At 42.9% G+C, this 25935-nt stretch overlaps 2 protein-coding genes across 2 annotated transcripts; both read left to right on the top strand.

Annotated features, from left to right (window-relative positions):
- The first annotated feature begins 1343 nt into the window (after positions 1 to 1343).
- LOC115589387 (uncharacterized) lies at positions 1344 to 20053 on the top strand. The gene is made up of 14 exons (XM_030430229.1): positions 1344 to 1635; positions 4409 to 4530; positions 4627 to 6672; positions 6822 to 7058; positions 7149 to 7373; positions 7481 to 7550; positions 8422 to 9502; positions 11920 to 12170; positions 14050 to 14174; positions 14270 to 16327; positions 16483 to 16719; positions 16810 to 17034; positions 17141 to 17210; positions 18107 to 20053. The coding sequence occupies exons 1-14, from the start codon at positions 1461 to 1463 to the stop codon at positions 19189 to 19191; spliced, it is 8007 nt and encodes a 2668-aa protein (XP_030286089.1). The 5' UTR covers positions 1344 to 1460; the 3' UTR covers positions 19192 to 20053.
- Positions 20054 to 20255: 202 nt separating this feature from the next.
- On the top strand, positions 20256 to 24921 carry LOC115589551 (E3 ubiquitin-protein ligase TRIM47-like). Its single transcript, XM_030430506.1, has 7 exons — positions 20256 to 20684; positions 21564 to 21929; positions 22024 to 22119; positions 22632 to 22865; positions 23474 to 23630; positions 23708 to 23767; positions 23872 to 24921. Exons 1-7 carry the CDS (start codon positions 20460 to 20462, stop codon positions 24399 to 24401), a joined length of 1668 nt encoding a protein of 555 aa, XP_030286366.1. The 5' UTR covers positions 20256 to 20459; the 3' UTR covers positions 24402 to 24921.
- Positions 24922 to 25935: the final 1014 nt, after the last annotated feature.

The following is a 25935-nucleotide window of genomic DNA, read 5'->3' as shown; positions in this document are numbered from 1 at the left end:
GCACTTGTTCTGTGGCGGTGTCATACAAAGACATCAACAGATCGTCTATTGACTCATAGTTTGGAAATAACAACAAGTCGTGGAGTCTAGACTGCTCCCAACAAGGCTACTCTTTCCAACACAATTAAGGAAGCAAAACAGTGTCAGGACCTCGATCCTCCAAAATTGGAGTGTACCTGGACTATAGAGCTGGTACTTTGTCCTTTTATAGCATCTCTGACACAATGACTCTGCTCCACAAAGAGAACACCACGTTCACTCGGCCTCTCTATCCTGGTCTTGGGGTGAAGGATGATGGATCTCAGTCAAGCAGTGGATCTTATGCAGAACTGATCAAACTGTGGTTATGAAACACATATTGGGGAGGTTGATTAGGCTGAAATTGGCCTTCGGTATACTGTAGATGGACACCATATAATGGATGAGAGGATACGTTGAATCCTGCCCTGCCAAAATGTTAAGGTCCTGTCATGTCACCGTCAGCACTCTCTGGGACTCAGAATTATGTCAGTCATTCAGAAATTAGAACATTTGTTGGCATGAATGTCGGGGAATGATTTCAACCAAATTAACAAAGTCAAATGATCAACCATACAATCATAATATATGATAGATGAGAGGATGTGATTTTTCAATACCGAGGAATTAAACATGGTGGTGCTGTGTTTTCTTTTGTTGCAGAGTTTTTGTGCCAATTTTTCTCTGTATTTTCTCTGTATTTTCTAATAGTAGTGGCTACTGTTGAGATGAGAATTTAGTTTTTTTTTTTTTAAAAAACATACTTAAAACCATGTTAGCCTTCAGCTTTGTGGTGATGAAGAGCGGACATGTGATTTATTTAGTTTATTTTCAGTTATGTACATCATCCAAATTCTGTACATTTGTTTTTTTTTTTGTTTTTTTTTGTTCATTATTTTAAGAGTAAACAAATAAATACACACTTTACTCACAGCCCATTGTTTCTGATTTGCATTTGTGTCGAAGCACATCAATAGGAAAAAAAGAATTCTTGTGAAAAAACATTGTTTAGCTTTCTTTTTTTTAACATGTTTTTACAGGGAAGTAAGCATTTCTTCTCATACAATTCCACGTAGAAATAAAATTAAAAAAAAACTCAGTGTAACACAGAACAAAAAAAAATAAAAATGGAATGGAAAAAAGATAAATGTTTATTTGCTCGGTTCCACAATAAGAAATAAAAAATCTGAAATAAATAAAAAATCACTCTGTTTCATACATGTAAACACAACAACAGCTAGAATTTAAACAACACTGAATAAAACAAAAAACACTTTCACTTTCCCTTTCAAGGCTTCCGTAGCCTGTGCTATTTTTGCTGCTTTTGTTTTTCATCACTTGGGCGGAGCGCTTGTTGAAGAAACCGGACCGTCAACATACTCCGCTCTTCTCACCGAGCACGGCGGACCGGGACAACCTCTTATCACCAGAACAGCCCGAACATGGCTGACAGTTACCAGCACCCGGTTTTTTTCGAGTGCCGCGGCCTGCAGGGGAAACAGCTGAAGAGGATAGAGAATTATTTCCGTGTTCACCGCAGATCAGGCGGAGGAGAGTGCGGACCACTGAGGACCGTGAAGGAGACAGTCTACTGCGTTGCTTTCAAACACCAGAGAGGTGGGCCGTTAACACACACATATAGATATTAATCATGTTTTCTAATTAATAGTAATATTTAATATCTGATTTCTTTATATTGCCTTTTAATGCCGGCTGAAAACATTTCCTGTGTTTGACTCCATGAAAAACTGCACCAATTTCTATTAAATTATTCGCCCGTTGAGCAAATGTCAGCTTTTAATTTTAATTCTATTGTGCTTTATTATAGCATATTAAACTCGCCCATGATAACACAGATTCAGTAGGAAGTGTGTGAGGTCGCATCATAAACAGTGACGCCCTCAAGGTTCGCTTCGCTGAGGAAATAGAAACTCATATCAGTGCTGCCTGAGTGTACTACACTGCACTTCAGCGATCCACTGCTGAAGACAAGTCAAACATCTGGTTTAGCTTAACAGCTGGCAGGATGAGAAATCAGCTGTCCCCCCTCTCAGTATTGGTATACATTTCCATTACAATAGGCTAAAACTACACAACTCGGTATGAGTAAAGGATATCGGTATATGGGTACATTTATAAGGCCTAACAGTATTTTTTTGTTTGTTTGCTTGTGGAACTGAATTGTCCTAATTTTGAGTATGTCATGTTTTATTCAAGATTTCACTTTAAATGAATGTTGCTGTTTATGTAGGTAAGCTGTAGATAAGCTTTTGCACATACAGTATGTGTCGACCAAATAGGAAATGAGATACTTGAAAATTCTTAAATTGCTGTAACATAAGCAATTAGGCTACCATGCCTTGGTGGATCTGCCTAAGTAAGAGGTGGAAGAAGTATTCACAACCTTTACTTTGTAAAAGTAGTGTAACCCGACTGTGAAAATTCTCCAAGTGAAAGTAATTCTTTGAAAATATCACTTAAGTAAAAGTATGTATCATCAGAAAAAATACTTTAAGTGCTCATAATGCATAATATTGAGACAATGGGGAAACAATATTTCCCTCTGGTTTGATGTAGATTTGAAGAAAAAAGAAGCATGTAATGGAAATTCTCATTTAAAGTACAAGTACTTCAAAGTTGTATTTGAGTGAGTACTGTGTGAGACTTAAAGTATAAGAGCGAAGTTATAAGGTTATTTCAGGGTAAGGGTGTGACTTTCCAACTTTCCAATCACATTCCTAGTTTCTGCATGAAAGAGTCCCACAGGTGCTGACGCACTGGCATGCATGATATTGTATTATTTGACTGTGGGTGTTGTGGTGTGCTGACATGACGTCAGATCGAAAGGCCTGATAATTATCTGGAGGGATAGTCCGCAGGCTAGGAAGCTTGGCACAGCGCGGCAACACTCTGTGTTCACTACACTTTTGTTGACACAGATGCTGGAACTCGTTTAAAGTCAGTTTCAACTTTAACATGCTAAGTTCCTCAATCAGAATGTTCTGACTACTGGTTAAAAATGTTAGTAGTCATGTAAGAAATGCCAGAGATTTGCGTGAGTGTGCAGAAACAAAAGTAAGGGGGTCCAAAATTGCTGAATTATGTTTTTCGCAACTTTAAACATGATTTACTTGTTAGATGTTATTTCATTTTTGATGGTATTTGCTTTAAAGTATAAGTTTACCCCAAAAAGAAAAGTTCAGTTATTATATGCTCACCCTCTTGTTGATGGAAAGTCGGGTGTATTTTAGCAAAATGGCGTCGCAGCGTTTTCTCCCGAACAACTGAAGTGGATGGGCACTTGTTTTAAAATGTAAAAAAAGCAACAGAAACTAATCACAGAATGGCTCCATAGCTTTTCAGGTGTGATCCAAGTGACGTTTCTTTTCACCCTTTCCAAAATTAAAACGTTACTGTAGCTGCTAAGTTAAAAGTGTTGGCACGCACCCCGTCTGAGGTTTGTGCATGAGTCTGACCCCTTTTCAAATCAATTTGGGATTATGCCGGAAGAGCTGTATGGAGCCATTTGATGTTGGAGCCACTTCAGTTGTTCAGAGGAATGCTGCAACAGTGTTTTGCTCCATAAATGTTTTGTGGATTACAATACATCACCTGACTTTCCATCAGTATGAGGATGAGTAGATAACGACTGAGTTTTCAGGTATGAAATATGACAGTCACAGTACTTGTTGTCAGAATGTTTCCTTCGAGACAGTTTAACATTCTACCAATAAAATAAGTAAATGTTCAAAATGTGATGATTGCCTCTGATGCAGCATGCAATCCAAAAGTACTTAGAGTAATTTAAATAAATGTAGTAGAGTAAAACGTGCAATATTTGCCTCCAAAATAAAGTGGAGTGGAAGAATGAAGTCACATGACCTGGACATGAAATAAAGTAAAGTACAGCTGTTCAGTAAGGTACTTGAGTAAATGTACTTATTTAATGTTGATAAGTGACAGAAAAAGAACGTCTCATCTGATATAAAGTCTGTGGAGCAGCATTCCTCCTTTTTAAAGGTACAGTATGTAGTTTTGAGGAAGAAGTTTTAATCAGAAGAGAAAATCTTCCGCAAACTAAATAAAGAAACTGTCTTTGTTTTCATGACTGAAGAAACAAACTGACCTTAAAGGACAATACACTTTCATGCTGTTTTACTTTGCCTATATGTGGCGGACCCTGCCACCTTTCCAGCTTCAAACAACGCTCTGGGGACCTCATTTTCCTCTGAGAACCGCTTGTTTATTCAATTATGGAAACAAGTAAATATTTATGTTTGTATGATTAGCTCATTAATAACCATTAAAATTCAGAGTTTGAATGACTTCCACTAAACGACACAGTGCCCCTTAAAGCGCAGAATCACTAATGTCACTCTTTCTTAATCAGATCAGCAGAACGTCCTGCGGAGGTCTAAGCATGTTGTGGATGATCTGGTGTTAACCGTGCGAGGCAGCCTTGACCCTCCCACCAACTCCACTGCCAGCCAAGACTTTACTCCTCAGGTGCAGGTTAGCACAACATGTCTGTCATTCATCGAGGTTGTGTATTCAAAGCTTTTTTTCTCTATTTACCAATAGGATTTGATTGTTTTCTGTATGTCACAGACACAGCAGTCCATTCCTGCTGCAACACCTCCACCAAGTGGTGAAAAATATGAACGACCACTTGATTCTTACCTCCTTCAGTACCTAAAGGAATGTCCCAAGGCGGAGAAAGAACTACAGGAACAGCTCGCCTCTGTCGCATCCTCTGCTCAGTTTTTCCCAGACGAGGAGAGGGTTTTAGTCAGGAGTTCAGCCGAGCTTAGTTCTGTTGGACAATGGAAAGCCAAAGTCGATCAACTCTTTGATGGCTACCTTTGCCACTATGAGGTGGACCCTCATAAAATCAAAGCGTTGCTTCAGTCCTGCAGCAGCTCTCCTCAGAGCACGGATGAGGTGAAGGTGTACAGCGAGCTTGGCATGGCTGTTGTAGTTGGGGAGCGTTCTCAGGTGAATGCCAAGTTGAAAGATGCAGAGGACTCGCGTGTTAAATGTGAGAAGAAAACCAGGATTCGCAGACTGGGCGAAGCCAAACTCTGTCTCCTCTGGAGAGAGATTGAGCAAAGTTTAGGTCGAAGTTTTCCAGGAGTGAAGGTCACGCAGGGAGATGCAGGTCAGATAGTTTTGGAGGGTCTTGTGGAGGAGATTCTGAAGGCTGGAGAGTTGATCTCCTATCTGGAGAATCTGGTGTTACAAAGGTCAATTTCTTACATGAGCCCACGTCTTTTGTCCTTCCTGAAAAAGGAGTATGGATGTCCAGCTGTGCTAGGTGACTTTTTGAGAGTCGGTGGAAAGGTGCAAGTAGAAATACGGGACACAGAGCTACGTTTGTTCACCCTCTGTGCTGATAAACTGGATGAAATGGAAACAGCACTGCAGCGTGAGATCAAGGAAGTCAAGATTGATGTGCCACCTGAGCTTCAGGAACAGCTCAAGTTAATGACAAATGAGATGAACCAAGGACAATACAGGGCTCAGGTCGTGTTTGGCTCAGATGGCACAGTCACCTTATTGGGCCACATGAATGAGGTGGAAGAGCTGAGTGAAGCTGTCACAAGGTTTATTTTGGACCAGTGTAGTTTCCAAAGTATAATTCCCCTTCCTTCCCAGGAGTTAGCCCAAGAGTTGCCAGAATTGCTGCAGCTGCATGGTTTTGATTATTCAGGGGTTAGCTTGCATCCTTTCACGTCTTCCTCTGGGCCCGCTGTACTGCTGGAAGGTCCATCCAGCAAAGTGACTCGTGTCAGAAACAAGCTGGGTACATTTCTGGACTCCTTTCTTGAGGATTGTGTCACTACTGACCCGCTAGGGCCTGTAAAATATGTCCAAGGGCCGACTGGGAAAGATGAACCCCTAAATGTTGCACAGAATTTGGCCTCTTTGAGTCTGAGCGAAGCAAACACAACAGTTGCGAGCTACAGCCTTTGTGATGGCCTCCAGGTGCTGGTGTGCCAGGGTGACATCACCAAACTGGATGCTGATGCCCTGGTAAACGCTGCCAATGAAGATCTTGACCATGGTGGAGGTGTTGCTGCTGCGCTGAGTAAAGCAGGTGGCCCTCAGGTACAGAAGGAGAGCCGTGCTCTAGTAAAGCAGATTGGGAAAATACCTACAGGTGAAGTTATAGTCACCACAGGGGGGGACTTAAACTGCAAGATACTACTGCATGCTGTTGGGCCTGTAGGTGGAAAATCAGGTGGCAGAGAGAGGGCGTTACTGGAAAAAACTGTACAGTCTGCTCTGGATTTAGCAGAAATGTTTGAGCTGGAGTCCATAGCTATGCCCTGTATCAGCTCAGGTGTGTTTGGTGTCCCTGTAACTGTGTGCTCAGAGGCTATTGTGACTGCTATTAAGAAGTTTGGTGGTGAGGGAGGGCGAAGTCTTGGAAGAATCATCCTGATTGATAACAGAGGAGAGGTGGTGAGGGCCATGCAGGAGGCATGTGACCAGCTCCTCCAGGGGATGAATACCAGAAACGGTACACCAAGTGATTCAGGGTTCCAGGTAGATGCTTTTGCCCAAGATAATACAGCACGAGGAGCTACTGCTGGAGCCCCTGGAGATGGTGTCCATCTAGAGATCATTCAGGGAACCATTGAGACCCAGCAGGTAAGAAACCTGTATACTATTCACAAGCTTTTATGACTTTTGAGCCAACAACGAGACGTTCCATATGGGGGATTAACTTCTTCTTGTGGAAGTCTTATGGAAGATTGAATCTGTGGGCTTTCCAATCCCCTCTTCTGTTCTCCTCTTAGGTTGATGCTGTGGTATCGCCCATGGTTGGCCACGATCCTGTCTCAACCCGCGTTGGGAACACTTTGTACGAGATGGTTGGACCTCAACTGACTGAAAGGTTCAGAGAGGAGGCAGGAGGAGAAACGATGCCTGGTGACACCATCCTGGTAGAAGGCTTGAGAGGGCTTCCGTCCAATGCGGTGTTCTTCCTCAACCTCTCTCCCTGGGATGATGACCAGGAGGGAGGTGCAGTCCAGGTGAAATTAATGTTTTATAGTTCTCTACATCATGATACAGTATTTCCCATGTCTAGCCTTCTAAATGAATTAAATTCTGACCTTTTCCAGGTTCTGAGACTGGGCATCAACACAATCCTGACTTCCTGTGAGGAAAGAGGGTTTGGATCAGTTGCTCTCCCGGTACTCGGAGCTGGGATTGCCCTGCGGTTTCCTGACAGCCTGGTAGCCAAAGTTCTGCGTGAGGAAGTTCATAAGTTCGAGCAGAATCGAAACAGCAGAACACCAATGCTGATCAACATCGTCATCCACCCCAATGACGAAGACTCTTGTGAAGTAATCACAAATACATTGTGCACAAACCATCTGTTTAAATGTTCACATTGTATTGGCATCATATGAGTATATACTGGGTTTGGTATTAAATTCTACATGTGTTGTAGGTTTTCAAGTCTGCTCAGGAAGCTTTCCAACTGAGAGGATTCACAAAAGATGTTCACCAACCATATGGAGGTGGGTAGCTGCTATATGATAGGGCTGTAACAAATAATTATTTCCATTTTCATTTAATTGATTTGTCATTTGGTAAGATATGGCCTACATTTTAGTTTGAACCAATGCTGTGAAGAGAGTGTTTAAACAACTGTGATTATGTTACTACTATATTGCTAACCAGCTAGCCACAGTCTGACCTGTCTCAGACAACTGTCTGATAACCCCGTAGTTTCAGCTAGCAGATAGCATCATATGCCAGCAGCGAGTTTACTACATTTCACAAGGTGTTAGTGTAATAAATTAACTAAAATGAACTCATACAATGTCAAGTAAGGAAATTATTATATATATGTTATATCCTCTGAATTAATGTTTCTGTCTTTTACCCACATAAGAAGAGCTTAATTGTCCTGTTAACTCTACTCAAAACATTCATTTAAACTCGATGTTAACGAAATTTGTCCTCTTGTCCTGGTCGGAGTCGCGGTAAATCACCTCCATACTGTATCCCCCGTTGTCAACTTACCAATAGTGTCTTGGAGGCTGTTTTAAGTCCCAGTTCAGGTTCCATCTGTGTTCACTCTCAGGCTGATAAACCCGGCAAATCACTCTGTGATCCGGTCCTGGCAAACTCTAGGGCCACTGGCGCCACAACCAACAGAGCCATGAGCTAATTAGTTAATGGTTGCTAGCAAAGAGTAGCAGTTGTTGGTTATGCGGTCCCATTTAATTTTGGAGTTGCCTATGAATTCTCACATTTTACAAATTACAACATGTACAGGTCACTGTTTCCCAAAACGTATTAAGAAACTACTATTGAAAGCTATCAGCTAAAGAAGCCTAACAAGAAAAATAAATTGTACTTAACAGATGAATTGTTTTCTTCTAGTGTCAACTTCAAAAAGGATTGTCCTGCTGGGAAAAACTGGATCCGGGAAAAGCAACCTAGCTAACACCATATTTGGGGAGAAATTATTCACCACCAACGATTCTCCCAACTCTGGAACAAGCACATGTCAAGCAGAAACCAAATCTGTCAATGGAAGAAGCATCACTCTGATCGACACTCCTGGGTTTTTTGACACAAGGGAGGGTGAGGAGGATTTGAAGCCTGAGATCGTGAGTTGTATCACAGAATGCTCTCCTGGGCCTCATGCTTTCCTCATTGTGCTCAAGGTGGATAAATTCACAGAGCACGAGCAGGCTGTCATCACCAAAATATGCCAGTATTTCTCTAAAGATGCACTAAAATATGCTGTGATCGTCTTCACTCACGGTGACCAGCTCCCTAAAGGGAAGAAAATTGAGGACTTTGTCAACCAGAATAAGAAACTGAGTGATCTGGTAGAGAGTTGCGGAGGTCGATGCCACGTCATTGATAATAGATACTGGAATAACAAAGTGCAGAATAACTACAGGAGCAACCAGTTCCAGGTGGAGGAGCTACTTAACACAGTAGACAAGATGGTGATGGAAAACAATGGAGGCTACTACGTCAATCAGGTGTTCGAAGCAGTGGAGAAAGAAATCCAGAAAGAAGAAGATCTCATTAGACAGTCAGCAGGAAACATGCCAGTGGAAGAGGTCAGAAAACAGGCTAAAAGCACAGTGTCGAATAGGTTTCTGATCAACCTGGCGGGTACGACAACAGGAGTGTTGTTGGGAGCTTTTTGCGGCGTAAGAGCAATGGTTGGATTAGTTATCACTGCTCTGCAGAATTCACCAGTTGCGATGAATTTCCTGAAGAAAATACCAGCACTGGGAGGGGCAGCCGCCGCCGCAGTAGCAGGAGGAGGAGAAGTTGCTGTAGTCGCTGCTGGAGCCGCTGCAGGTGTGACTCTCGCAGCAGCAGGCGGAGTTTGGGGAGGCGTTATTGGACGTGATGCAGCCGAGGGAGCAGAAACACTATCGGAGGCAGTAGATATGGCAGCAAATGCTGTCTACAACAAAGGGAAAAAAATTGTGAGATTTTAACATATTTTTCTCGTCCTCCATCACAATTTGTGTTTCTCACAACCTTGTGAATGGCAGGAAAACTACCTGGTTAGTTTTAGGCAATAAAACTGCTCCGTTGGGTTTTGGCATTAAAACCAGCGGAGAGCTACTTTTAAAAGGGGAAAAACCCACTGAAAACAGATGATTAATTTTACTCCTGTTGCCAGTAGAGTAATTTTGCCTGCATTTTTTTTTTTTTTTTTGTCTGCTTGATGAAGGTTGATAAGAGTTTAAGATTTGACAATACGAGTGACAACTTCCGGGTCACACACATTGATTAAAAAGAAAACTTTCAGCTTTGAATAAAGGGAAGAAGGACCACAAAAGAATCAAAACTAGATAAGCGGTGGCTGTGACACAGGTGGAGGGAAAAGTCGAGTTTGTCATCACTGATCACTTTCAAATACGATTTATTTTGTAATAAGAATCATAATCATAAGAACACTGGGCTCGTGCAATCTTTTATATGTTGGTACTGTGGACAATACATGTGTATATAAAGTGATCAAAGGTGTTTCATGTTTAATGAATTTTAACATGTTTGATGATGATTTGCCTTGTCCACTGATCTTTATTCTCTCTATTTATATGTGACAAATCTATTTTTCAACAATAAAAGCGTCGATTGCTCAAGTTTGTCTCATTTGTTCATGTTGTCTTATTATGTTTGATGCATGTCCTGCTGACTAGTGCACCTGCTCCTCACAAGGGATATCTATCTGTACACTGCACCTGCAAGATCTGGTCAGCAGGGGGAGCCCCAAAGCAAATTGCAGATTGCTGACCTCTGGCACTGGATGTGAACTCGGCATTCAGATATTTGTCCCTTTCACAAGAGAACCGGTGGGCGACTAAGTTAAGCTGTGATAACTATTATGGTTCTCACTCAGACAGGTTTACAGGTATCAGGCAGGTGTTGTGCAGACAGGGTTTGTCAAAGCGATGTTACTGGGAGGTTATTTGGGGTGGCTATACTTGTTCTGTGGTGGTGTCATACAAAGATATCAACAGATCTAGTGACTCAGAGTTTGGAAATAACAAAAAGTCGTGGAGTCTAGACTGCTCCCAACAAGGCTACTCTTTCCGACACAATAAAGGAAGCAAAACAGTGTCAGGGCCTCAATCCTCCAAAATTGGAGTGTACCTGGACTATAGAGCAGGTACTTTGTCCTTTTATAGCATCTCTGTCACGATGACTCTGCTCCACAAAGAAAACACCACGTTCACTCAGCCTCTCTATCCTGGTCTTGGGCTGAAGGTTTTGTCTCCGACAAGCAGTGGAGCTTATGCAGAACTGATCAAACTGTGGTTATGAAACACATATTGGGGAGGTTGATCAGGCTGAAATTGGCCCTTCAATATACTGTAGATGGACACCATATGATGGATGAGAGGATACGTTGAATCCTGCCCCGCCAAATGTTAAGGTCCTGTCATGTCACCATCAGCACTCTGGGGCTCAGAATTATGTCAGTCATTCAGAAATTAGAAAATCTGTTGGCATGAATGTCGGGGAACGGTTTCAACCAAATTAACAAAGTCAAATGATAAACCATACAATCATAATATATGATAGCTGAGAGGATGTGATTTTTCAATACCGAGGAATTAAACATCAAATCCTGAGTCCTGCAAATTTCAAGGTCAGTGCTCAGTGTTTTCTTTTGTTGCAGAGTTGTTGTGCCAATTTTCTCTGTATCTTCTAAAAATGGTGGCTACTGTTGAGATAAGAATTTAGTTTAAAAAAAAAAAGCCAAACTTAAAACCACGTTAGCCTTTAGACTGTTTGGTGATGAAGAGCAGACATGTGATACATGTTTATTTTCAGTCATGTACAATATCCAAAGTCTGTACATGTGTAACAGTTTGTTTTGGATCATTTTTTTCCCCTTTATTTTAAGAGTTAACAAATAAATGCATGCTTTACTCACAGCCCATTGTTTCTGATTTTCATTTGTCTCGAAGTACATCTATAGAAAAAAAAGAATTCTTGTGAAAAAAATGTTTTATTCTACTTCACACACACACAAAAAAACAATACTGAGAACAAAAGAACAAAAAAGGGAAGTAGTAAGCATTTCTTCTCCACATTAAAAAAAAGCAGTTCCACATTAAAAAAAATAAAATTAAAAAACTCAGTATGACACAGAAAAAAATGGAATGGAAAAAAAAAAGTTTATTTGCTCAGTTCCACAAAAAAAAAAAAAAAAGAATTCTGAATAAAGAAAATGCACTCTGTTTCATACATGTAAAAAAAAACAAAACAAAAAAACTAGAACAACTAGAACTTAAACAACACTGCAAAAAACACTTTCCCTTTCCCTTCAAGGCTTCCGTAGCCGGTGACATTTTTGCTGCGTCTCTGTTTGCTTGGGCGGAGCGCTTGTTGAAGAAACCGGACAGTAAACACACTCCGCTCTTCTCACCGAACACGGCGGACAACCTCGTCTCACCGGAACAGCCCGAACATGGCTGACAGTTACCGGCACCCGGTTTTCTTCGAGTGCCGCGGCCTGCAGGAGAAACAGCTGAAGAGGATAGAGAATTATTTCCATATTCGCCGCAGATCAGGCGGAGGAGAGTGCGGACCACTGAGGACCGTGAAGGAGACAGTCTACTGCGTTGCTTTCAAACACCAGAGAGGTGGGCCACAACATGTTTTCAAATTAATTTAAATATTTAATATCTGATTTGATTATATTGGCTTGCCGGTTGAAAGAATGTCCTTTGTTTGACTCCATGACAAACTGCATCAATTTCTATTAAATTATTCGCCTGTTGATTCTGGTGTGTTTTTATAGAAACTCGCTTATGAAAACACAGATTCAATAGGAAGTGTGTGGGGTCGGATCATAAACAGTGACACCCTTAAGTTTCGCTTCCGAGGAAATGGAAACTCGAATCAGTGCTGACTGAGCTGTCAAGTGTGCTCCACTGCACGTCAGCGATCCACTGCTGAAGACAAGTCAAACATGTGGTTTGATTCACTGCAACAGCTCAGCTGTACCCCCTCTCAGTGTTGGGAGACACACATCATTTCCTTAAAGACTAGCAATACAGCTCTTTATTTATACTCAATTCCAATAGGCTAAAAACTGCACTACTCAATATGAGTAAGGGGTATATTGGGATATGGGTGCTTTTATTTGGCCCAGCAGTATGTTTGTTTGTTTTTTTGTCTGTGGAACTAAAATAGCCTAATTTTGAGTATTTCACGTTACATTCAAGATTTCACTTTAAAAGAAAGAAAAGGCTATTGTGTATGTAGGTACTCGAGCTAGACTGATGAATATGCCTGTGCACATACAGTATGTGTCGACCAAAATATCATTAAAAATGTGAGTAGACATGAATGCCAGAGATTTGCGTGAGTGTGACCCGCTTCGCACATTTCTCGCTCATAATTCTGTTAAAAAAAAAGAAAAAAAGAATTTAAAGGATAAGTTTACGAAAAATGAAAATATAGTTATTATATACTCACCCTCTTGCTGATGGAAAGTCGGGTGAAGTTTTGTTGTCGGCAAAACATTTCTGGAGCATCACAGCAAAATGGCGTTGCAGCGTTTTGTCCTAAACAACTGCAGTAGATGGAGACTTGTTTTAAAACCTAAGAAAAAGCAACAAAAACTAAACACAGAATGGCTCCATAGCTTTTCAGGTGTGATCCAAGTGACGTTTCTTTTCACCCTTTTCAAAATTAAAACTTTACTGTAGCTGCTTAAAGTTAAACGTGTTGGCACGCACCACGTCTGAGGTTGGTACATGAGCCTGACCCCTTTTCAAATCAATTTGGGATTATGCCGGAAGAGCTGTATAGGGCCATTTTATGTGTTTTTACGTATTAAAACAAGTCTCCATCTACTTCAGTTGTTCAGAGGAATTCTGCAACAGTGTTTTGCTGCGAAGTGCCAGAAATGTTCTGTGCATTACAAAACGTCAGTATGAGGATGAGTAGATAACGACTGAGTTTTCAGGTATGAAATATGACAGTCACAGTACATTTTGTCAGAATGTTTCCTTTGAGACAGTTTAATATTCTACCAATAAAATAAGTAAATATTCAAAATGTGATGGTTGCCTCTGATGCAGCATGCAATCTGAAAGTAACTAGAGTTATTGAATAAATGTAGTGAAGTAAAAAGTGCAATATTTGCCTCCAAAATAAAGTGGAGTGGAAGTATGAAGTTGCAGGACCTGGACATACAGTAAAGTAAAGTACAACTGTTCGGTAAGGTCCTTGAGTAAATGTACTTAGTCTCATTTCATTTTAAGTGACAAAAGTGACAGAAAAGAGAAAGTCTCAAACTGACCTTAACGGACGACTGTCTCACTTTGTTTATATGTGGATGACCCTGCCACCTTTCTAACTTGAAACAGTGTTCTGGGGACCTTGTTTATTCAGTTATTGAAACAAAGAAATATTGTAATCATTAAAATTCTAAATTTGAATTTCCTTTTAATTTCCAAAACTACACAGTGTCCCTTAAAGTGCAGAACCACTGACTCACTCTTTCTAAATCAGATCAGCAGAAAGTCCTGCAGAGGTCTAAGCATGTCGTGGATGATCTGGTGTTAACTGTGCGAGGCAGCCTGGACCCTCCCACCACCACCTCCACTGCCAGCCAAGACTTTACTCCTCAGGTGCAGGTTAGCACAACATGTCTGTCATTCATCGAGGTTGTGTATTCAAAGCTTCTTTCTCTATTTACCAATAGGATTTGTTTGTTTTCTGTATGTCACAGCCAGAGCAGTCCATTCCTGCCGCAACACCTCCACCAAGTGGTGAAAAATATGAACGACCGCTTGATTCTTACCTCCTTCAGTACCTAAAGGAATGTCCCAAGGCGGAGAAAGAACTACAGGAACAGCTCGCCTCTGTCGCCTCCGCTGCTCAGTTTTTCCCAGACGAGGAGAGGGTTTTAGTCAGGAGTTCAGCCCAGCTTAGTTCTGTAGATGAAGTTGGGCAATGGAAAGCCAAAGTCGATCAACTCTTTGATGGCTACCTTTGCCACTATGAGGTGGACCCTCACAAAATCAAAGCGTTGCTTCAGTCCTGCAGCAGCTCTCCTCAGAGCACGGATGAGGTGAAGGTGTACAGCGAGCTTGGCATGGCTGTTGTTGTTGGGGAGCGTTCTCAGGTGAATGCCAAGTTGATAGATGCAGAGGACTCGTGTGTTAAATGTGAGAAGAAAACCAGGATTCGCAGACTGGGCAAAGCCAAACTCTGTCTCCTCTGGAGTGAGATTGAGCACAGTTTAGGTCGAAATTTTCCAGGAGTGAAGGTCACGCAGGGAGATGCAGGTCAGATAGATTTGGAGGGTTCTGTGGAGGAGATTCTGAAGGCTGGAGAGCTGATCTCCTATCTGGAGAATCTGGTGTTACAAAGGTCAATTTCTTACATGAGCCTACATCTTTTGGCCTTCCTGAAAACGGCGTATGGATGTCCAGCTGTGCTAGGTGACTTTTTGCGAGTTGGTGGTAAGGTGCAAGTAGAAATACGGGACACAGAGCTACTTTTGTTCACCCTCTGTGCTGATAAACTGGATGAAATGGAAACAGCACTGCAGCGTGAGATCAAGGAAGTCAAGATTGTTGTTCCTAACTGCTCTGCTGTACCACCTGAGCTTCAGGAACAGCTCAAGTCCAAGACAAATGAGATGAACCAAGGACAATACAGGGCTCAGGTCGTGTTTGGCTCAGATGGCACAGTCACCTTATTGGGCCACGTGAATGAGGTGGAAGAGCTGAGTGAAGCTGTCACAAGGTTTATTTTGGACCAGCGTAGTTTCCAAAGTATAATTCACCTTCCTTCCCTGGAGTTAGCCCAAGAGTTGCCAGAATTGCTGCAGCTGCATGGTTTTGATTATTCAGGGGTTAGCTTCCATCCTTTAACATCTTCCTCTGGGCCCGCTGTGGTGCTGAAAGGTCCATCCAGCAAAGTGACTCAGGTCAGAAACAAGTTGGATGAATTTCTGGACTCCTTTCTTGAGGATCGTGTCACTACCGACCCGCTAGGGGCCGTAAAATATGTCCAAGAGCCCACTGGGAAAGATGAACCCCTAAATGTTGCACAGAATTTGTCCTCTTTGAGTTTGAGTGAGGCAAACACAGTTGCGGGCTACAGCCTTTGTGATGGCCTCCAGGTGCTGGTGTGCCATGGTGACATCACCGAACTGGATGCTGATGCCCTGGTGAACGCTGCCAATGAAGATCTTGACCATGGTGGAGGTGTTGCTGCTGCGCTGAGTAAAGCAGGTGGCGCTCAGGTGCAGAAGGAGAGCTCTGCTCTAGTAAAGCAGATTGGGAAAATACCTACAGGTGAAGTGGTAGTGACCACAGGGGGGGACTTAAACTGCAAGAAACTGCTGCATGCTGTTGGGCCTGTAGGTGGTAAATCAGGTGGCAGAGAGAGGGCGTTACTGGAAAAAACTGTCCGGTCTGCTCTGGATTTAGCAGAAATGTTTGAGCTGGAGTCCATAGCTATGCCCTGTATCAGCTCAGGTGTGTTTGGTGTCCCTGTAACTGTGTGCTCAGAGGCTATCGTGACTGCGATTAAGAAGTTTGGTAGTGAGGGAGGGCGAAGTCTTGGAAGAATCATCCTGATTGATAACAGAGGAGAGGTGGTGAGGGCCATGCAGGAGGCATGTGATCGGCTCCTCCAGGGGATGAATATCAGGGTTACACCAAGTGATTCAGAGTTCGAGATAGATACTTCTGCCCAAGACAATACAAGAAGAGGAGCCACTGCTGGAGATAGTGTCCGTCTAGAGGTCATTCAGGGAACCATCGAGACCCAGCAGGTAAGAAACCTGTATACTATTGGTTCACAAGCTTTTATGACCTTTAAGCCAATAAGGAGACGTTCCATATGGGGGATTAACTTGTATTTCTTCTTGTGGAAATCATCTGATTTAATCTGTGGGCTTTCCAATCCCCTCTTCTGTTCTCGTCTTAGGTCGATGCTGTGGTATCGCCCATGGTTGGCCACGATCCTGTCTCAACCCGTGTTGGGAACACTTTGTACGAGATGGTTGGAGATCAACTGACTGAAAGGTTCAGAGAGGAGGCAGGAGGAGAAACGATGCCTGGTGACGCCATCCTGGTGGAAGGCTTGAGAGGACTTCCATCCAATGCGGTGTTCTTCCTCAACCTCTCTCCCTGGGATGATGACCAGGAGGGAGGTGCAGTCCAGGTGAAATTAATGTTTTCTAGTTCTCCACATCACAATACAGTATTTCCCATGTCTAGCCTTCTGAATTAATTAAATTCTGACCTTTTCCAGGTTCTGAGACTAGGCATCAACACAATCCTGACTTCCTGTGAGGAAAGAGGATTTGGATCGATTGCTCTCCCAGTACTCGGAGCTGGGATTGCCCTGCGGTTTCCTGACAGTGTGGTAGCCAAGGTTCTGCTGGAGGAAGTTCATGAGTTTGAGCAGAACCGAAACAGCAGAACACCAATGCTGATCAACATCGTCATCCACCCCAATGACGATGACTCTTGTGAGGTAATGACAAATACATTTTGCACAAACCAACCTGTTTAAATGTCCACATTGTATCGGCATCAGATGAGTATACTGGGTTTGGTATTAAATTCTACATATGTTGTAGGTCTTCAAGTCTGCCCAGGAACCTTTCCAACTGAGAGGATTCACAAAAGATGTTCACCAACCAGATGGAGGTGGGTAGATGCTATATGATAGGGCTGCAACAAATAATTATTTCCATTTTCATTTAATTGATTTGTCATTTGGTCTTTAAAAATGTGTAAGATATGGCCTACATTTTAGTTTGAACTAATGTTATAAAGAGAGTGATTAAACAACAGTGATCACGTTGCTACCATATTAGTTTGCTAACCAGCTAGCCACAGCCTGACCTGTCTCAGGCAACTGTCTGATTTCCCCGTAGTTTCAGCTGGCAGATGGCATCATATGCCAGCAGCAAGTTTACTACGTTTCACAAGCTATTTAAATCTACCAAAACAAACTCACAAAATGTCAAGTAAGGAAATTATTATATACGTTATATCCACTGAATTCATGTTTCTGTCTTTTACCAAACTAAGAAGCACTTAATTGCCCCATTAACTCTACACAAAACATTCATTTAAACTTGACGTTAACGAAATTTGCCCTCTTGTCCTGGTTGGAGTCGCTGTAAATCGCCTCCATACTGTATTCCCAGTTGTCAACTTGACCCCTATTGGTCTTTGAGGCTGTTTTAAGTCCCAGTTCAGTGTCCATCTGTGTTTACTCTCAGGGTGGTAAACCCGACGAATCCCTCTGTGATCCGGTCCTGGCAAACTCTAGGGCCACTGGCTCCATGACCAACAGAGCCATGAGCTAATTAGATAATGGTTGCTCGCAAAGAGCAGCAGTTGTGCGTTGTGCTGTCGATATGCTGTCCCATATATTTTTGGAGCTGCCTTTGAATTCTGGCCATATTTTACAAATTACAACATGTACAGGTCACTGTTTCCAAAACATATTAAGAAACTACTATTGAAAGCTATCAGCTAAAGAAGGCTAACAAGAAAGAGAAGCAGTACTTAACAGTTGAATTGTTCTCTTCTAGTGTCAACTCCAAAGAGGATCGTCCTGCTGGGAAAAACTGGATCCGGGAAAAGCAACCTCGCTAATACCATATTTGGGGAGAAGTTATTCATCACCAACCATTCCCCCAACTCTGGAACAAGCACATGTCAAGCAGAAACCAAATCTGTCAATGGACAAAGCATCACTCTGATCGACACTCCCGGTTTCTTTGATGCGGGAAGGTCTGAAGAGGATTTGAAACCTGAGATCATGAGTTGTATCACAGAATGCTCTCCTGGGCCTCATGCTTTCCTCATTGTGCTCAAGGTGGATAAATTCACAGAGCACGAGCAGGCTGTCATCACCAAAATATGCCAGTATTTCTCTAAAGATGCACTAAAATATGCTGTGATCGTCTTCACTCACGGTGACCAGCTCCCTAAAGGGATGAAAATTGAGGAGTTTGTCAGCCAGAATAAGAATCTGAGTGATCTGGTAGAGAGTTGCGGAGGTCGATGCCACGTCATTGATAATAGATACTGGAATAACAAAGTGCAGAATAACTACAGGAGCAACCAGTTCCAGGTGGAGGAGCTACTTAACACAGTAGACAAGATGGTGATGGAAAACAATAGAGGCTACTACGTCAATCAGGTGTTCGAAGCAGTGGAGAAAGAAATCCAGAAAGAAGAAGATCTCATTAGACAGTCAGCAGGAAACATGCCAGTGGCAGAGGTCAGAAAACAGGCTAAAAGCACAGTGTCGAATAGGTTTCTGATCAACCTGGCAGGTACGACAACAGGAGTGTTGTTGGGAGCTTTCTGCGGCGTAGCAGCAATGGTTGGATTAGTCATCACGGCTCTGCAGAACTCAGCAGTTGCGATGAAATTCCTGAAGAAAATACCGGCACTGGGAGGGGCAGCCACCGCAGCAGCAGCAGGAGGAGGAGAAGTTGCGGTAGCCGCTGCTGGAGCCGCTGTAGGTGCGGCTGTTGTAGCAGCAGGGGGAGTTGTAGGAGGTATTATTGGACGTGAAGCAGCCGAGGGAGCAGAAACGCCATTCGAAGCAGCAGAGAGGGCAGCAAATGCCGTCATTAACAAAGGAAAACATATGTTGAAGCTGTAACTGATTATTATTTGGAGGGGCCTTTTGGGGGGCAGTGGTGCAACATGGCAACATTATCTACACATCATGGTGACAGATCTGAAATAATCATCTGAAATTTGTGTTTCTCACAACCTGATGAATAGCAGGAAAACTACCTGCTTAGTTTTAAGCACTTTAGGCAATAAAACTGCTCTCTTGGGTTTCAGCATTAAAACTAGCGGCATTTGGCACAACACAGAAGTTCTATGGAGGCTCTTTTAAACTGGTGATTAGATGAACAGATGATTAATTCCTCTCCTATTGCCAGTAGATTAGTTTTGCCTGCAGTTTTTCTGTCTGCTTAAGGTAGCTAGTAACATGGTTGATACGAGTGTAAGAGCCAGAAAAAACCAAAACACTGATCTTAAAGAGGTTAAAAGGGATCCATAGAGCTGAAGGAAAATGCAGGGTCGGGTGAACTCTTTCTGGGTTTGACACTACGAGTGACAACTTTCACGTCACACACATTCACTTAAAAGAAAAAAAAAATATTTCAGCTTTGAATAATGGGAAGAAGGACCACAAAAGAATCAAAACTAGATAAGCGGTGGCTGTGACACAGGTGGAGGGAAAAGTCGAGTTTGTTATCTGATCACTTTTAAATAAGATTTATTTTGTAATAAGAATCATAATCATAGGAAGACTGGGCTCGTGCAATCTTTTATATGTCAGTAATGTGCACAATAAATGTAAAGTGATTAAAGATGGTTCATGTTGAATTCTGTCTAGATTAATTTATTTTAACATGTTTGTTGATGATTTTCCTTTTCCACTGATCTTTATTCTCTCTATTTATATGTGACAAATGTATTTTTCAACAATAAAAGCGCAGATTGCTCAAGTTTGTCTCATTTGTTCATGTTGTTTTATGATGTTTGATGCATGTCCTGCTGACTGGTGCACCTGCTCCTCACCAGGGACGTCTAATCTTACACTGCACCTGCAAGATCTGGTCAGCAGGGGGAGCCCCAAAGCAAAAGCTTCCACAGCACACAGTTTAGCAAAATAATAATTTTAAAAAGTAATCGAAATGAGACTGGAGTACACGGCACAGTATTTTCTTTTCTCTTCAGGAGGTGGCGCCACAAATAAATATCAGAAGATGAAGAAGAAGAAAAAGCAGGAGCAAGAGAAGAAGAAGAAGAGTAAGAAGGAGCAGCAGCAACAGAAGAAGAAGAAGAAGCTAACTTAGTCCTCAGTACTTGACACAACATGAACCTCTGTGTCTGAACGTGGTTGTCACTAACATGGCTGACAAGCAACAGCAAGAAGAGCCTCAGTTCTGCTGCTCGGTGTGTGTGGACACGCCGAAGGATCCCGTGTCTTTAAACTGTGGACACAATTACTGCAGAAGCTGTCTGGAGGTTTTCTGGGACAAGCAGGAGGTTAAGAGAGGGAAGTACAGCTGTCCTTACTGCAGGGAGGTGTTCAGTCCGAGGCCTGTGCTGAGGAGGAACAACATGCTGGCTGAGGTGAACTACATCAACTACACAGTTTTATTATTTGTAGTTTTTATTCCATACTTCCTCCTGTAAATGAATCCCATTAACCCCCCATTTTTTCCCATTAAAAAAGTGTCTTGTTTGTGCTAAAACACAAAATGTAGCACAAGCAAGAGTGTCGAAATAGTTAATGCTATGTTTCAAAAGTTGACACATTTTGACTGAGATTTGGTATAGTAACAGTAAATGTAGGTCAAATTCACCTCTATTTTTCTACAAAAATTAAAGGTGCATGGTGTCGTTTTGGAAATAAAATCAATCTCTGAAATTGAATATTTACAATATAAATACGGTAATAATACAAACTCATAAACATTTGTTCATAACTGAATAAACAAACAGAAGAGAATAAGGTCCCCACAGCACTGTTTGAAGCTGGAGGGGTGGCAGGGTCCGCCACACATAAACAAAGTGTTGTTCTTTTTAAAGACAGCTTGTTCAAGTCATTGTTTGTTTATTTGTTTTTTTCCCCCCATTCTGTTTGATTTTTCTCCACTGATCAGAATGTCTCGCCCCAAAAAACACAGAATGCACCTTTTTTTTTTTAATTTAAGAAATACATTTGTATTTGAAAAATGTTTAGGTTTTTTAATTGTTAAATTATTAAATATAGACTTATGTGGTGTCTTTGCAGGGGTATAAACTCATAACTTACTGATAAATTAGCCTTTGCCCAAAAATTGTTATTTGTATGCTGTGTGGAACCATTTTATTTATTTAACTTTTAGCCGAACTGCTCCTTTAACAGCCCAGTTTCTTCACCCTACATGTGCTTTCTGAGTTAAGCCAATTTCCCCTAAAAGGATCCGCCATCCGAGGCCGACCTCACCTCTTTCCTGTCACCCCTAGCTTGTGGAGAACCTGAGCATCCAGCAGGCTCCTCCCCCTGCTGCTGTGGCCCGGGCCGTCCCGTCGGACGTCGCCTGTGATTTCTGCTCCGAGGCCGAACCCAACGCAGCCACCGTGTCCTGCCTGACGTGTCTGGCGTCTTACTGTCCGACTCACCTCCAGTCTCGACACAGTGTTCCAGTGTTTAAGAAGCACCAGCTGGTCTCGGCCACCGTCCCACTGCAGGAGAGGATGTGTACAAAGCACAACAAGCTGATCGACGTCTACTGCCGGACGGACGAGCAGCTGGTTTGCTCTGTGTGCGCTGTGGATGAGCACAAGAGCCACACCACCGCTCCTGTTTCAGAACAGAGGGCTGACGTAGAGGTAGGCACCGAATCTCCCACACTGAGGCCTGTTTGTTTTTAGTTTTTGAAATCTTCCAACATCCCAAGAAATAATCCTGCTTTCTCCCTTCCAGAAACATCTGCTTTCCAGGCAAAAGGAAATCCAGAAGAGAGTCGTGCAGAGAGAGGAGGAGCTGGAGGGGCTGGAAGAAGCCGAGGAGAATCTCGAGGTGTGAAAAACATTCATTTAGAGGCGTGCAGGCGTCGATATGCAGCTTGTGAGGTTCCATTTTAACTGGGAGCGACTTTTTAACTTTGGCACCTGGCGGAAAGAATTCAGGGAGTATTTTTGAACACACTCCCAGTTTTCCACACTGATGAATGGCTCTCAACTCTTCCAGTAAACACTTTTCAACATTAGTGTTCATTAGTCGTCGTTTTTCTTCATTTTTACCTGAGCAACACTTATTTTGATAATCGATTTATCATTTCAGTCGTTTTGCAAGGAAAAAAATGCTGGTTCCAGCTTCTTAAATGTGACAATTTGCTGCTTTTATTTGTTAGTTCTGATAATAAATGAAGAGTCTTTGGGTTTTGGACGGTTGATGCGATATGAAGACGTCACTTCGGGCTCAGGGAAATTCCGATAAGCACGTTATTACCAGTCTTAAAAAAAAAAAAAGAATCGTTAGTTGCAGCTCACGAATCTTTTAAATGATAAAAAGCTGATCTGTTCCCGCAGAGTTGCGCAGACACGGCGCTGGAGGACTGCAACAAGATCTTCGGCGACCTGATCGCCTCCATGCTGAGGAGACACAAGGAGGTGAAGCAGCTGATCGCAGACCAGGAGAAAACCGCCGCCGCTCACGCTCAGGAGCTCCGGCTGCGGCTGAGGGAGGAGGTCACCCAGCTGAGGAGGAGGGACGCCGAACTGGAGCGTCTGTTACGCGCCGACGACCACATCCATTTGATTCAGGTGGTCTTTGACTTTTTAAAGATGTTTCTTTTCCTTTATTCATTTTTTTAAATTAAGTTTGGCATTAACGTAAGATTGAAGAAACGGTTTCATGATTGTGCAGTTCAATGGAGGACTGCAACCGTCAAAATCAAAAGGTAGGAAGGAAAGGAAAGCTCTGTTTGAGCAAGAATTGATCGATGACTTCTGAAGCTGCATCTCATTTTCCTTGAGTCGAAGCCGTATCTGCCTCAAAGGGGGATTCTGGTGTTTTCAAGTCTTAGAACAACAATCTCAGTGGCAAAAAACAAGCATTGACAGTGGAGGTAACTTCAACGCTTCCAGTTGCCTCAAACGATTACATCGCAGCCGTGTCCCGGTTACATGCTGAGGCGACTGGCGGAAAATGTACCTGGGAACACAGGGCCCAGCCTGGAAAACACCAGAATTCACCAATTCAGACTAGAGCTCCTGGACAAAGTAGTGAATTTATCTGATTAAGCACAAACCACCAATGAATCTGAGCGAGGTGCAAGACGCTTACGTTCCTGACCCCGAACTCTCTCGATATTCGCCAATATCGTTTTAATGTCTTTGACCTCCGTTGCGTCTCGTTTTTTCCTCCTCAGGTTTTCCAGTCTCTCTCCACTTCCTGCGACTCTCCGGACTTCTCGCCCGGCGCTGCTCCTCTGCGCGGCTTCAAGGATGTGACCGCGAGCGTTTCTGAGCTGAGGGACAAATTGGAGACGGTGTTGAATGACACGTGGCCCAAGATCTCCACCACAAGTAATACACAGATTCTGACTCTCGGATTTTGGTTATATTCATGTCCAGTGCTGATGAAGACTGTTTCTTTCTCGCAGTCTCGTATGTTGACTTCTCGCTACTGCCGGAACCTCAAAGCAGAGAAGACTTTTTACGCTGTAAGAAATTCACTTGACTCCTTTACTTCAATTTAGTTAATGCGATAATCATCACCGTCTGAGATTTGGATCGCCGTTTTATCCTCACTTTGTTTCCCTGGCAGATTGCTGTCCCCTCACTCTGGACGTGACCACAAACTACCCGTATCTCAACCTGGTGAGCAAGAACCTCATGATGAAGCCTTCGCCCAGCCCGTACGCCGCTCACCCGGACAGGTTCACCAAGTTTGCGCAGGTGCTGTGCAAGGAGGGTCTATCAGAGCGGTGTTACTGGGAGGTGGAGTGGTACGCCCGCACTCTGTCCGCTGCAGTGGCCTACAAGGACATCAGCCGAGCGTCGGACGAGTCGCGGCTCGGAAACAACGACAAATCCTGGAGTCTGGAGTGCGCGGCGAACGGTTACTCGTTCCGTCACAATAACGTGGAAACGGCGGTGTCGGGCGTCAGCGCCTACAAAATTGGAGTGTATCTGGATTACAAAGCGGGCACTCTGTGTTTTTATCAGGTCTCTGAGCCGATGGTTCTGCTCCACAAAGTCAAGACGACGTTCACCCAGCCTCTTTATCCTGCGCTTGGTTTAAACTACGAATGGTACGATGCTGGAGTGTATGCACAGCTGGTCAAGTTATGGTAGAAACGTGCGTAGTTTGAAGTTTTTTGCACTGTACCATAAAATATTTAGCGTCCTCAGAGACCCAAAACTGGCTATTTATTTTCTTACGTTTTCTTTCCAAGACATTGTAATAGCTTTGGCATTAGGACATTGGCATCAGTCTGTTTTTATAGGACAGATGTTAAAAGATAACAGAGTTTTCAAGCTGTGACAAAGCCCGCATCACCCTGAGTGAAGTAATCCACACAACTTCAGACAGTTTCTCTTTTCTTGAGAAAAAGCTTTGCATTTCGTTTGATGTCGAGCATGGCCTCAGTCAAAATGCTTACGCAAGAGTTTTGTTTTTCTTCATCGAGTAAGAATGCGAACCTGCAAGTTCAAGCGTCTCCTGAATCCCTGACTCCGTTTGGAATATGTGGAAATTTTACTTGGAAGAAATTGAACCTAACAGTCCACTCTTTTTCACCTGTGAATGCCTTGATGATTGTAAAATGTTTCATGTATTGTGCTTTAAAGAATAAACTTAATAGCGTTGTTTGTATCCATCTGGTTTATTCTCGTCGTTTAGCAAGAGCATCCTGGGCTTGGAATTTCCTGTAGGGAGTTTTTAAGTCCTCACAAAATCTGCATGGGTTTTCTATTGGTGTTGTGGTTTCCTCGCCATACATCCTCCATACCTAAACGACAAGATGTGTAGTTTGCAGACTCCCTAAGTGACTAAATTGGCAGTCACAGTTATGATCTAGGCTCCAACCCTACTCATGGTTTGGTTTGAAACAAGTACAGCACTCAGTCCTCCCCAGCTCACCCCCCTTGTCCAAATGTGGTCATTTCCAGTTAAAGATATGTCCAAATATGGTCACATTCCAAAAATCAAGGCTCCAAAACTGTCGTCCACAAATCAGCCGGTGACATCCTGACTTCCTCCTTTGCTCCTGTCAAATTGATATGGCCACTAGAGGTCACTGCCTAACAAAACCGTAAATCCGAGTAGTAATAAGCTGCTTGCACAGACAACCTAGATTTCTGTTTACTTGTGGAGGATGGTCCATTTTTTCCCCTGCAGTTTGAATTAATCACCTTGTGCCAGTACTGGGCAGTAAAATGCTTACAGGCCAGCCCAACCTACATAAAGACACACATGTAAATCTAAGGGGGGATGCCCAATGTCTGCTACTTGGACAATAAACCAATTAACAAATGCCTCTTCTGGATATAATAAACAAATGTGCTGCTACAAGCCCCAGGAAAATAAAATGTCAAACTGAAGGTGTATATGCGTTTGGGTTTCAAGTGGTTCCAGAATAAACACTTGAAAACTAGAATGACATGGTGCAGCCAAGAAAACACAATAGGGCTTTAACAGAACAGAGTTTCTGGCCGGCAACCTAAAAGGCACGAGGTCTTAAGTAAGTAGGTCACCGAGCCACCTGGGCATCATTCACCACCTCTTCGTAGTCACACCCCGATTGGGTGAGAGGGCCCAATGCCCCGAGCTGCTTTGAGCAGATCCTCGATCAGGAGTGAGTCTCCACCACCCTGAGCACAGGTGATC

This window comes from Sparus aurata, chromosome 10, assembly GCF_900880675.1.
Source record: "Sparus aurata chromosome 10, fSpaAur1.1, whole genome shotgun sequence".
Classification (NCBI taxonomy): Eukaryota; Metazoa; Chordata; class Actinopteri; order Spariformes; family Sparidae; genus Sparus; species Sparus aurata.
This window is presented reverse-complemented; position numbering and strand designations above follow the sequence as displayed.